The sequence below is a fragment of the Ursus arctos genome, unplaced genomic scaffold (genome assembly GCF_023065955.2).
Source record: "Ursus arctos isolate Adak ecotype North America unplaced genomic scaffold, UrsArc2.0 scaffold_31, whole genome shotgun sequence".
Classification (NCBI taxonomy): Eukaryota; Metazoa; Chordata; class Mammalia; order Carnivora; family Ursidae; genus Ursus; species Ursus arctos.
Window position 1 is genome coordinate 30,023,348 of NW_026622997.1, and position 13,946 is coordinate 30,037,293.

Here is a 13,946-nt window from a genome sequence, read left to right on the forward strand (position 1 = left end):
TTGTCACCCGAATTTTGGAAACCACAATTTTTACCCATATATAGAGACACTGACATAGGCACCTGGCAGTTGACTACTGTTGTTTCTTGTTAATCACAGAAAACATCAGTAGTTCTGTAAGAAATTGACTCTCCATAGTGTTTGCTGCTTTCCTTTCATGTTCTGGGTATTGAAAAGTCCTTTCCATGATGAATCAAACTAGCTCACTATGACTTACACAATGAAAAGTCCTCTCTGAAATTAATTAGGCAACAGTCACTTTGAGGAGTTGGAATGATACCAGATGTTGAACCCCATGTTTTGTGTGGCCCCTTCAGACCAAAGATTGCAATGTGGTAGCCTCCAAGCTGATGTTCCTGTTGGATGACCTGCTCTGGGTGCTAACTGACTCGCAGCTCAAGGCTATGATGAAGTATGCAGAGTCACTAAGTGAGGCCATGGAGAAGTCAGCCCAGCAGAGAAAGAGCCTGGCCCCTGAACCTGTACAGGTTAGAGGCAAAACAGATACCCTTGGTGGGGCTAGGGAGCTGGTAGGCCAGACCTAATTCATACCAACATAGGTGGAGTCTAGACTTTATTAGGCTTATTTGGGACATTTTTCATTAGCATAGGCTTTGTTCGTGCTTCTAATTTATTCATTTATTCTGTTCATTGGGTGTCTCCAGTGTGTTAGCTATATAGTATTAGCCACTGGGAAGGAAAAGTAGAATAAGCCTCTTATTCCTGTCCTTGAAGCTCTGACTGTCTTAAAATATGGACTATAAACAAGTTCTTGTTATAGGAGGTGGTAAGTGCTGTATATAGGTAGACACTATGCCATGAGAGCAGGAGGGCATTTAAGAAAGACTTCCTGGAGGAAGTGTTGTAGCATCGGTCAGCTAAGTCCTGGGGGCGGTGAGAGCTTGGGGGGCAATTCAAACCTCAGAACAGTACTCTGACTGGAGTTACAAGATTAAATTATAATTAGGGTTTTTGGAGTTTGGGTTATTCAGGTGGGACAGACCTAAGTGAGCTACCAGGCGAACAGTTATGAGAGGGAGGGGGCATCTCGCTAAATTGTGGCTTTCTTCAGACTGATCTAAAGCTTAAGAAAGCCTGTGAAGAGCCTCTCTGGGTTTGGACTTCTTGTTTTTCTCTCTGTCACATATAGATCACCCCACCTGCTCCCAGTGCCCAGCAGTCCTGGGCCCAGGCGTTCGGTGGCAGCCAGGGCAGCAGCAACAGCAGCAGCAGCCGCCTCAGCCAGTACTTTGAGAAATTTGATGTGAAGGAGTCCTCCTACCATCTGCTCATCTCCCGCCTGGACCTGCACATTTGCGATGATAGCCAGTCCCGAGAGCCAGGTACTCTGTTAGGCCTGAGCCTGGCCTGGGCGGTCAGTCAGCGCCTTCAGCTCTTGTCAAGACGCTGTGGCGTACTTCGTTGGCTTCCCTTAATCCCAGGCATTCCTTGGACCTCAGTCTCCGGTGGTGTCTCTTGCTCTGTTGATGAGAGGTAGTGCTTTCAGCCTTTAGGGTGCAGTGGGACCACTGGCAGTACTTAATAAAATACAGAGGGCAGCGCTCTTCCAGGCCTCACTAGTCAGAATCTTTGGGGGCAGAGCTCAAGCAGTGTATACTTTTTTCTTCCCAGCGTATCTTGGGCGATGCTGACCACTGGTATAAGCTTTTAGGAAAGTAAATTCAAGTATAGGAAACCCCAGGATTGTCAGATTTTTGAGTCAATTTAAATATTTTTTATTTGTAAATGCCCTCTTCTCAAGCAGAGAGGTTATGTTGTATTCTTGTCATGCTTTTACATTCTTTAGGGCAGTTAGTATTACATACACATATATGTTTATTCAAAATGAAAAAGGAATTGACTCATTCTTTCCCCTTCATGAGCCTTGGGGAAATCACTTAGCCTCCTGCTTAACCTCTTTGAGTTTCTTCATTTGTGAACTTGAGTTAAATCCTATCTGACTCCTTTACCGCATTGGTCGTTGTCAGGCTCAACTGAAATACTCTACTGAATTTGGAGGACCTTAATTATAGGCACATACTCAGTATTATTATCCCTCTGCTGCCTGTTCCTTTAATACTCTGTCTACATTCCCTTTATACTCCGCTTTGTACCACCTCTTGGCTTGAGATGCTCTCATATGGCAGATTTTTCTCATGCTGCCTTATCCTTTCTAAAGGTTATGTCTGCCTCTTAATGACACGTAGACTGTTTCCTCGGGGGAACTTACCTTTTCTTCCCGGGGCTCCAAGCAGCATTGTCTATCTTGCTTTGCTATTCCTTGGTGTTGAAGTGACTTCAGCCCCCATCTACTCCTACTCTGAACAGCTAAAAGGAGCAGTGACAACATAAAGATTGCTTTTGTAGCCACAAGAAATAAATTGCTCACTTGTTTGTCATCCACTTATTTTGGAATTTTTTCCCTAAAACAATTATTATTTTGTTTGGTTGTTTCTTCTCAGTGTTACCTCAAGGCTTTGGGTTTTCTTGTTTTGCCTTGAATCCGTTCAGAGGTCCTTATTAAGAGTATGGTATTGAGAGTTTCATCCTCTTGCTCGATGAGGGTATTTAGCACTGTCCTCTTCATATGGCCGGAACCCATGATCCGCACTAAAATGTGGATGACTCGCCTCCCTGGCAGCCCTCAGGTATTTACTTATTAAATTAATCTACTTGGTGGAATTTAGGGAATTTTTGGATGAGATATTTTTAGATACGAGGATAACTCCTAACCTGCCTTACCCAGGTGTGGTGTATGACTGTAAAGGAACAAGGAACAGAACAAGTTCTTGTGAATTTGACTCTTCTCCTGGGATCTGGGGAGAAAAGGGAAGGGAAAATTAGGTGGTACAGATAGGGCTGTGCGATTCTCTGGAGTTTTTCTGTCTAATACGCAGCCACACATGACTACTGTTGGCTGATCTGAATTGAGATGGGCTGCAAATGTAATGTACTCGTGAGATTTTGAAGAAACAGTAGAAAACAAGAGTGTAGAGTACCTTGATAATTATTTTCATATTGATTATATGTTGAAATGATAAAATATTGATTATATTCATTTAAGTAGTTGCATGTAATATTAAAATTAATCTCACCTTTTTTAAAAACTTTTTTTTTATATGGCTACTAGAAAATTTAAAATTAGTTATGTGTCTCACATTATATTTCTGTTGGACAGCATTGTTCTGGAACTGTCTGTCCAGTATAGTAGCCAATAGCCACATGTGGCTGTTAAAATTAAATAAACTTAAAAATTCAGTTCCTCATTTGCACCAGCCACATTTCAAGTACTGAGTACAATCCATGGACCATAAAAGATTTTCATCATCACAGAAAGTTCTTTTGTGCAGTGTGGCTCTAGAGGCTCCTTAAAGTCTACATGTACCTGTGTTTTGTTTTGTTTTGTTTTGTTTTGTTGATGAAGATTTTGTATTTATATTTAGCCAGCTGGACTGTTTAGATTATCCCAATTTTGTTGGTAACATCAAAGTATCATAGTCAGGAGCCTGCTGAACATATGCTTTCTTCTCTCCATCAGGCCTCATCAGGGTGTTGACCTTGGCCACATCAATGTCCTAGAGCTGCTTCACAGCCTGTTTGATCTGGTGCTTGTTGGTCTTTACATCCACAATGAACATAAGTGTGTTGTTGTCTTCTGTTTTCTTCATGGCTGACGCAGTAGTCAGGGGGAACTTGATGATGACATAGAGATCAAGCTTGTTTCTCTTGGGGGCACTCTTTGAAGGATATTTGGGTTGCCTTCAGAGACGCATTGTCTTGGGTCATTGGAACGTAGGTGATGTGCAGATCTTTTTTTGTGTGACTGTCGACGCCTTTCAGCATCACTTTCTTGGTCTTCAAAGCCTTTGTTTTGGCCTCAGCTTTGGGAGGGGCAGAGGCTTCCTTCTTCGCCTTCAGCTCCGTCTTCATGAAAGGGATCTACCTGCTTTTTCATTAAGGGACACCATAGCCTGGGGTGTTGGGCCCCTGAGTAACATGCTTACCTCTCCCTTGGTATTGCAGGTGAAATTATTGGAAACTGGGTGGGTCCTTGGGGACAGCTTGGCTTGAGTTGGGGCAGCACTATCTCAAAATAAAACTGAAGCAGCGTATATTCCAGCCTTCAGAGAAGAGGTTAGCGGTTGATGGGGAAGAGTGTCACCTGCCTCTTTTTAACTCTTTTTCCTTAGGATGAGACCTGTGAGCCAAAGACTGTCTTTATCTCTCTTAAGGCCAGGCTGTCCTCATCCCACCAGCTCATTGGAGAATTTTAATTAGTCATTTATGGACACTATTTACCATTTATGTCTCATATATGATTATGTGTTTATAATTAAATATGTCGATAATTGGTAATTATACTTGATTTTGATTTTAATTCTAGACCCTATTTTAATATGCTTACTCTATGTAGTTTATTGTTCTTTTATGTCTAAATAATTCCAATGGAGGGAGCATTGCTGTGAAGCCCTCTCCCTCTGGTAGCCTCAGTCATGCATTTTTAACTAGGATCGTATCCCCCAACAGCAGTTACAAATTATCTCTCTTTAAACAGCTTTATTGAGATTGAATTCACATCCCATACAACTCACCCATTTAGAATATAAAAGTCAGTGTTTTTTTTTGTATATTCATGGGGTTGTGCAATCATCACTACAATCTAATTTTAGAACATTTTTTTCCTCCCTTAAAAAAATCATGTACCCATTAGCTGTCACTTTCCATTTTGCAGCTCTAAGCAACCACTGATCTACCTTCTGTCTTGAGTTTTGCCTATTCTGGACATTAAAAAATTGGTTCTTTGGCGAGGTGTGGGAGCAAAAAACAATCTTAGCTATAACAATAGTTTGTGCCCTTCCAAAGCTTACCTCTGCATGACAAAATTTTATTCCTTAGTACTTAATTTCTTTCATTGGGTTTTCTTGGATATCATGAGGAGCATTGACATCGAGTTCATGGAAGATACACAACATACGGTGGGTGACTAGATGGCTGTGATTAGAGGACAGCAGTCCAAACTGATTGCTTAATCTGCAGGTCATACTGTAGGAGTGGCCTACGTGTGCCTCTTGGCTACGTTTGGCCGCCTTGTCAGTGTTATTATGTTTGAGCTTCAGTGCTTTTGAGATCTGAACTTTAAGAATTAAAAAAAAATAATTTCTGTTTTATTATTTAAGTCTGCAAGTTACTCAGCAAATCATTAAGTGCTGAAAAGAAAAAAATACCCCGTCTGAGTGAATACCTAGCAGCTAGATAAGCTAAAAGATTTTTTCTCATATCAAGCAAAAGTAAAAGTTAAGTTTACTAAGGGATACCTGGCTGGCTCAGTCTGTAGAGCATGTGACTCTTAATCTCAGGGTATTGAGTTCAAGCCCCACATTGGACATAGAGCTTACTTAAAAAAAAAAAAATTCACTAAAATTAATTTTAAGAAATTTACTTAAATTTTCTTTTTTTTTTGCTGAAAAATACTTTTGAATAATTAAAAATTTGATTATATTGCTGTTGCGTATTTCTATAAGTTGCTAATTTGCATATATAATTTGATACATTATAATGTATCTAAGAAATAAGTTTCATTAAATGTTACTCAGCAAATATATTTATAAAGTTGTTAAATATTAATAGCTTTAAGTTTTTAAACTTGACTTTTAATTTAAAAGAATTATTTAGTCTTTTGTTACCCTGCATTGAATAAAAGGAGTAAAATTTATACTTCTTTTTTTTTTTAAAGATTTTATTTATTTATTTGAGATAGAGCGAGCAAGAGAGAGCAAGAGAGAGAGAGCACGAGGGTGGGGGTAGAGGGAGAGAGAGAAGCGGGCTGTCCTCTGTGCAGGGAGACTGACACAGGGCTCAATCCCAGGACCCTGGGATCATGACCCAAGATGAAGGCAGACACTTAACCAACTGAGCCACCCAGGTGCCCCTGTACTTATTCTTTTTATGTATAAAGCACAGGCAGACATAGTACATAAGCAGATATATAGTATATATCCGTGGTTATGAAAACTTCACGAAGAGGCAATTAGGAAAAAAATATCTAAATAAGCTCCTCAGAGGTAGTGATAATGAACAAAAAGATTGAGAAAAAGGAACATGAGTGTAGGATGGTGATTAATCCAGAACTTGAGGTGGTGAAATCCAGACTAGATGGAAATGTACCACCTTACACCTAGAGGATCCCATGGTATTTCCCTTCACCCTAATAAGAGATAGAAGTGTAGAACAGGGTAGATCAGGGGCGCCTGGGTGGCACAGCGGTTAAGCGTCTGCCTTCGGCTCAGGGCGTGATCCCGGTGTTATGGTATTAAGCCCCACATCAGGCTCCTCCACTATGAGCCTGCTTCTTCCTCTCCCACTTCCTCTGCTTGTGTTCCCTCTCTCGCTGGCTGTCTCTATCTCTGTCAAATAAATAAATAAAATCTTTAAAAAAAAAAAAAAAGAACAGGGTAGATCAGACAATATGCATATGTAGGAGAAGTAGTTTCTATTCTAACTACTCTACTAACAATTCTTAGAGTGTAGTTGGAGAGGTAAGGTAGAAATAGGGAAAGTTCATTCATTTAGTAAGAATTAAATGTAAATTCAGGATAAACATAGTACAGTACTTGACTTAATGCCAAAAATTCCAGTTTACCTCCAATATCCTGTGTGTGTATCTTACAGTGTCCTTGTTAATGCAGTGTTTTTAGTGTTCCATGGTACTGTGTATGTATAGTATGTAATGATGGTCTAATTAGCTCTGAGGCCAGGATGTGAAAGGAAATAATGTGGGTTCTGTTTTGGGGGGAATTTGGCTTATGCCTCTCCAGGGGTTGGGCTGATTAACAGCAATTGTTAGTTTTGGGGGAACCAATCAATCAGGATTTTAGAATGTGTCAGTGGGATACCTAGGATTGTAATTCTTGAATCCTGAGTTTTGCAGTTTCTTTTGCCTTTCTGGAAATCTGGCCACCATTTATAGAAATAATGGAATATACTTTTTTGGGTCTTGTCCATTGACCATTATAAATCAAGAGAGGAGGGCCTCAGCCTTGCAAATCACTTGACATCATGGCCTTTCAGTTGCACTTGTGTATCAACCAGGCTTTTTTTTTTTTTTTTTTTTTTTTTGGTAGAGAGAGAGAGGGAGGGAGGGAGGAGATGGGGGAGCCGGGAGAGGGAGAGAGAGAGAGAGAGAGAGATAGAGAGTCTTAAGCAGGCTCCACACCCATTGTGGAGCCAGCCATGAGGCTCAGTCTTGACCTTAGCTGAAATCAAAGAGTCGGTAGCTTAATGAACTGAGCTACCTGGATGCCCTCAGGCTTTGGAAGTGATCCTCAGAGGACTTAAGTACTTCAAGTGGTGTTTAGGCTTCTTTGTTTCTTCTGCTGTTGTTCACCTTTATTTTTCTTCTTTAGGTGTCTCTGCAAATAGACTCATGGGCGGTGCAATGCAGCTCACTTTCCGCAAGATGGCATTTGACTATTACCCCTTCCACTGGGCAGGTAGGACAACTCTGAATGGCAGCAGTTCTGGTACATCCCAGGTACCTGTGTATTGAGGACAGATTCCTGGGCCCAGCAGGAGGGTGCCAGGAATTGCAGCTCAGAAGGATGTTGGGAATAGCCCTCTTCAAGAAACTTGTCGGGTCTACTGTTGATGATTCTTTATCAGTGATGGGAAGAAGTAAGAGGAGAGGCAGTGCTTGAGATGTTGCTTTTGACGCTATGCTCTGCCCCTTACTTCCACTAGTTTTAGAGCCTCTCTAGTTGTCCATGGTCAAAGTCAGTGACAGACAGCAGCTGGCCTTTTAGGGAACCTTAGGGAAAAATCACATATAGAATCCAGAAGAACTTGAGTGTTCTCACTAGATAATTTTTACCTACCCCAGAGAAATGTGGATTGGGGTGAAGGATCAGATTCTGAACTATGACTATACCAATGGAAGGGGGAAATCAGAATGTTGGATCATGATCTTAGACTGAAATCTTTTTGCTTCTTTGTTGCATAGGAGACAGCTGCAAACATTGGGTACGGCACTGTGAGGCCATGGAGACCCGAGGCCAGTGGGCCCAGAAGCTGGTGATGGAATTTCAAAGTAAAATGGAGAAGTGGCATGAGGAGACGGGTCTCAAACCACCCTGGCACCTGGGGGTCAATTCTCCCTTCAGGAGGAAAGCAGGTAGGTTACAAGGAGCTGGAGGACTCTAATTGCCTAGCCTCTTGCTATTTACTTGTGAGTATCCAGTGAAGATAAAGCGCCGGACTAGCTAATTACCCCAACCTCATCCCATGGAAAGACATCAGTGACTTTTTTTTCTTTACAGAGTCCTAGTTGTCTTTAGGACTGACTGCAGTGTTGAGGAGAGGTTGTTGTCACCTTTATTCCATAGGCTGTGACCTTGGTTTTAAGGAGAATACAGTTTTGGGGTTCCTTCTAGGAGCTAGACGGCGTTAAGCTCTCTTTCGTACATATAGCCTTAGTGATCTTAGGATTTTTACTTTCCTAATTCTACTAGTAATGAAAGTTGAATGTACCCGATTCTCTTTCCTACCTTCTTATTTTTATTTAGATTCTCTCTCCAGTCCTCGAAAGAACCCCCTTGAGAGAAGCGCCTCTCAGGGCCGACAGGCTGCCTTTCGGCCTCCAGCATGGAATCGCTTGCGCTCCAGTTGCATGGTAATACGGGTGGATGACTTGGACATCCACCAGGTGAGAAGCCCAGGACGCAGGGAGACATGGTTGGAAGGGGTGGAGCAGTACATTTGGAAGGCAACAGGTGTGAACAAGATTGTGGAATTCGGGGGCTGCTTCCCTCACTTCTGAGTGGATCGATGACACTGGTCTGTTTCTTTCTGAGCATGGATGGCTGTGGAGATCAGGACCTGGGATTCCCCCAGTTCCCTCTGATGCCCTACTACAAACCTTCCCCTGAGAGAAGTGAACTCGCAGATAGTGTGAGCAGGGATGAGAATGCCTGCAATACGTGTGAGAAGCACTCTGCTCCCTGTGACAGACTTTGCCAGGGTGGCAGTGGCTCTGTATGACCTCTGAGGAAATGGAGGAAATTCTCTTCTGGGTGCTGTACAGGTGCTAACAGCAACATGTATGTGGTTGTGTAGGTTTCTACAGCTGGACAGCCGAGTAAGAAGCCCTCTACACTCCTCTCCTGCAGTCGGAAGCTTCACAGTCTTCCCACTCAGGTCTCTGCCATTCATATCGAGTTCACAGAGTATTACTTCCCCGATAATCAGGAGCTTCCAGGTAAGCGTCTGATCTGCTCACTTCTCACTGTTCAGCTCGTGCTCTTCACGTCTGCCAGCCTTGGGGCCATGGCTTGTATTCTCACTTGTCACTAGGAATTTTAGGTGTTTGAGTTATTTAGCACACTTTTGTTAAAAGCTCCGCCTTGTATAAATATGCACCTTTGCTTTCTTCATAAAAAATGAATATCAGCTGGTAAGTAGGAGTCGAGTTGCTGCTCTGTACATAGCGAGTCTTTTTTTTCCCCCCCTGCTTTCCAGTTCCCTGTCCCAATCTCTACATTCAGTTAAATGGTCTGACGTTTACTATGGATCCTGTCAGCTTGCTCTGGGGAAACCTCTTCTGCCTGGATTTATACCGCAGTCTGGAGCAGTTCAAAGCTATCTACAAGTTGGAAGATTCAAGCCAGAAAGATGAACACTTGGATATCCGACTGGATGCTTTCTGGTTGAAGGTAGGGAAGAGTGGATTTTCATTCCCTGTTGGCAGCCCCTAGCTGCATTTCTCCCATGACTATAATCCAGGGTTCTGCTCTGTCCCTTTGATAGAAGAAAGAAAACCGTATCACAGCCCAAATGGTTGGTCTTTTACGTGTGTATTAATAGCGGGTTGTGGAGCTACTCAGATGTCCATTCTGAATTGGGTTTCATTTTCTCTCTGAAGGTTAGCTTCCCACTGGAGAAGAGAGAGCAGGCTGGGTTGCATCGTCCTCAGGCCCTCGTCTTTTCTGCGTCGGGCATGACTGCCACCAATACACGTCATGCCCCACATTGCGGTTGTCCAGACCTCCAAAGTCTCTTCCGAGGTTTTGCGGCTGCTGAGTTCTTTCATTCCAATTATGTTCACTTTCCCAAGGTTCCAGGTGGCTTTAGCCTTCTGCACATGCTTTTTTTACATCATGCTTTCCAGATGGATTCCCGCCTCCCTCAGCCCAGTACTTTCCCTCCCCAGAGGCTTAAGGCTTCCCAGGATCTGTGGTCTATCCACTTCACCCAGATCTCCTTGGACTTTGAGGGAACAGAAAACTTCAAAGGCCATACCTTGAATTTTGTGGCCCCCTTCCCCTTGTCCATTTGGGCCTGCCTACCCCTCCGCTGGCAGCAAGCTCAGGCACGGAAGCTCCTTTTGGCCACAGAAGGGCGGCTGAAACCATCTGCTAGCTTTGGCAGTCCTGTCCATTCTGAGGCCCTTGCCCCCGATGCTGTGCCCCATCAGAGGTCAAAGACTGAGCATGATTTGAAAAGCCTGTCAGGCCTCACCGAAGTCCTGGATGTTTTGAGAGAAGGCAGCAGCAGTGTGGACAACAGAGGGCCTCTGACCGAGCTTGAGGATGCAGCAGATGTTCATGTGCTCGTACACTCCCCTGCACATGTCCGCGTGCGGCTTGACCATTACCAGTACTTGGCTCTACTCCGCCTGAAGGAGGTGCTGCAGGGTCTTCAGGAGCAACTGACTAAGGACACAGAGGCCATGACTGGCTCTCCTCTGCAGGACCAGACGGCTTGCATTGGGGTCCTCTTCCCCAGCGCTGAGGTGGCCCTGCTTATGCATCCTGCCCCTGGGGCTGTTGAAGCTGACTCTGCAGGTTCAGATACCACCAGCCTCATCGATTCAGAGCTGTCTCCTTCAGAGGATAGGGAGCTGAAGTCTGATGCCTCCTCAGACCAGGGCCCAGCAAGCCCTGAGAAGGTTCTGGAGGATAGTGGCGTTGAAAATCTAGATGCTTCCCAGGATAGGCCAGTGCCTCTCCATAGCAATGGAGAACTACAGGATTCAGATTCCCTTACACAGCAGGAGGCAGGGAAGGGCCATAAAGCAGTAGATTCCTTACAGGCCAAGAGACTGAGCAGAGCCCAGACGTCTACCTCACCAGCTGTGTTGAAGGCCCCAGGTGGCAGGGATACTGCTGTGAATGGACAGGCTGAGATCATCCCCTTGAAGAACATTGAGGGAGAATTGTCAAGTGCTATTCACATGACCAAGGATGCCACAAAGGAGGCTCTACATGCCACTATGGACCTCACCAAGGAAGCTGTGTCCCTGACTAAGGATGCCTTCAGTCTGGGCAGAGACCGAATGACCTCCACCATGCACAGGATGTTGTCCCTGCCCCCAGCCAAGTGAGTGGCTCCCTGCCTCCTTCATTCACCCTGTCTCTTCCTCCTAGTTCTGGTCGTTGGGCTTAAGGCCTCCTGCCGTATATACTGTTAGATTGGGAAGCATCATAGAGCCCGGGGGGTGGCATAGAATGGCCTCTTTAATGTAGCGAAGCTTTAATTTTCAGTGCTGCCTGCAGGGCAGTGGAAGAATTTTCAGGCTACTTGGAGGATATAGGTGTACCGACTGGAGAGACTTCCTTTCTGTGATGGGGAAGAACCAGAAGTTGGGTTTGCACACGCCTCCCTGTAGCTTGGCCTGCTCTTGGGCAGTGTTCAGGTCAGCATTTATTGCTTCATAGGATCTTCCCTCCTCTTTCACTGATTCACTCTTACTGATATAGATATACTCTGTGAGAATAATAATAATACCTGGCATCTGTATGATATTTTATTCTTTTTAGTGGCCTTTCACATAATATTTTGTTGATTTGATTCCCAGAGCAACCCCATGAGATAGCGATAGAAATTTGTATCCTCAGTTTAGGGAACTGAAATTTCAAAAAGGACGAGCCCGTGGATCCTGTATCTTGTACATAGAGAAATTGGGGCTTTGGATTTGCTCTTTCTGGTACATCTTATCAATGTCTCCCAGAGTAATAGAGAAGGAAGAATATATTCATTCAACAAAAATTTTTTGAGTCCCTACTTTTTGCCCGGCTCTGTGTCAGACACTGAAAATATGGTAGGGAGTAAGCAGAAAACTACAGAAATGCTTAATCAGAAGAGTGGAAAGGTATGATTTTTCCATTGGTGCCTTGTGGTTTTAGGAATGATAATGAAGACTATGGGACATCTTTGTGGGATGCTTTGTGGTTTGGGGACCATGGCTTGAAGATCAGTGGCTTTGGAGCTTTGTCTTTGGTTTGTGGGTCTAAGTGGGTCTTTAAGCAATGCCCGCGTTAGTACTTACTAGGCACAGGTAGCCCAGAAGGAAGGAGAAGGGAAAGCTTGAAGGAATAAATGATACAATAATACTAGGCAACATTTATAGAGTCCTTTCTGTGTATCAGTCACTGTCCTGAATCCTTACAATATTAATCCACTGAATTCTTGTAACAACCCTGTAAGGCAGGACTAATATCAGTCTCCATTTTACATGTGAGGAAATTGAGCTCAAAGAGGTAGGAAACTTGCTCAGGATCACACAACTCGTGAGTGGTGGGTGGGTCGAGGATTGGAAGCCTGGACTCCCAGTCACCAAATGTGCTGCTTTTTCTAAATGGAGAAGCATAAGGGAGATGAGAAAAGAGAAGAGGGAGGTAATAAAGGGAAAAGAAAGGTGTGTGACACAAGCCATTTTTCAACCCCTAACCTTGACTTGCTGACGGCCCAGTCCCATGGCCTCTTCTCAGTCCTCTCTGTCCCCTGCTCCTCTGTGGCGTCAGCCTTGCCTGAACGCTTGGCGCCCTGCGAGCTGCTCACGCTGCACTTCTCTGCAGGAGTCTTTCCTTCTTCCTTGGCTGCTCTCTCCTGCCTTCCGTCCTATAAACCTAACCGCTCCCCTGCACTAGGCTGTCTATATTCTGATCACTTTTATCATAATCTTTATGTTTTAAATTATAAAAATGATTTGTGTTCATTTTGTTGATAATGTCGAAAAAGAAGAGTAAAGAAGAAAACAAAGTCACTTGTGACAACATAATGCCCAGATAGCCACTATTCACATTTGGATCTGTTTCCTTCCGATTTTTATACCTATATTTGGGTACCCATGTGAGTGCTTATATGTGTGTACACATACACTATATATGAATATTACTTTTACAATAATAGAATTATTTCTATTTCATATAGAAAATTTCTAGTTTTATTCATTTAATGTTTGGTTGTGAATCATTTCCCATTCATGAGGTATCTGAATAATTTTTAATTGCTGTATTATATTCTGGCAAATGGATGTATCCTAATTTAGTCATTCATCCCACTTTGGGGGGGACTTTAGTGTATTTCCAGTTTTTCTCAGAACCAAAGCTGTGTTAAATGCCCTTGTTTTTGTGAACATTACTCTTTATGCATATCTAAATCTTTAGAATGAAAACCTAGAAGTGGGTTATTACTGGGTCAAACGCTGCAAACATTTTTAAGGTTCTTGATGTATTTACTAAACTTGAGGAAGGTTTATATCAGTGCATTTTTGCATACTTTCTCTCAAGTTTATTTTGTCCATCTCCTCACCTCTGCTATAGTCTATATTTTTGGTTCTGACTTCTCTCCCCTCCCCTGCCCTTCATCGAAAATGATCTACTGTATGTAGTGTCGCATGGATTTCCCAGGGGTGTGGCGAACCTCACATGCATGAAATTAAATTCCCTATCCCTCCCCAGTCAGGTCTTTCTTTTTTCAGTAGTATCATTCTCCTGCGTCTTCTAGTCATTTGTCAGATTCTGACTGTGATTCCTAGAGCACGGGTTCTCAGACCGAAGCGTGCTTCAGAATCATCTGGAGGCCTTCTTAAAACAGATTGCTGAGCCCTACCCTTAAAGTTCCTCATCCAGTAGGTCGGAGACAGGGCCTGAGAACGTGCATTTCTAAGCCCA

At 43.4% G+C, this 13,946-nt stretch overlaps 1 protein-coding gene and 1 pseudogene across 2 annotated transcripts in view; one reads left to right on the forward strand and one right to left on the reverse strand.

Moving 5' to 3' along the window:
* BLTP3A (bridge-like lipid transfer protein family member 3A) overlaps positions 1-13,946 on the forward strand; it is a 63,390-nt gene that overhangs the window by 36,315 nt on the left and 13,129 nt on the right. For both annotated transcript variants that reach the window (XM_057304800.1, XM_026482697.4), the window contains exons 7-14: positions 318-488; positions 1,151-1,343; positions 7,404-7,490; positions 7,997-8,167; positions 8,559-8,698; positions 9,109-9,250; positions 9,511-9,704; positions 9,914-11,370. In XM_057304800.1, the coding sequence (XP_057160783.1) occupies positions 318-488; positions 1,151-1,343; positions 7,404-7,490; positions 7,997-8,167; positions 8,559-8,698; positions 9,109-9,250; positions 9,511-9,704; positions 9,914-11,370 (2,555 nt within the window). The remainder of the gene's footprint in view (positions 1-317; positions 489-1,150; positions 1,344-7,403; positions 7,491-7,996; positions 8,168-8,558; positions 8,699-9,108; positions 9,251-9,510; positions 9,705-9,913; positions 11,371-13,946) is intronic.
* Positions 3,457-3,930, reverse strand: LOC113243831 (60S ribosomal protein L23a-like; annotated as a pseudogene).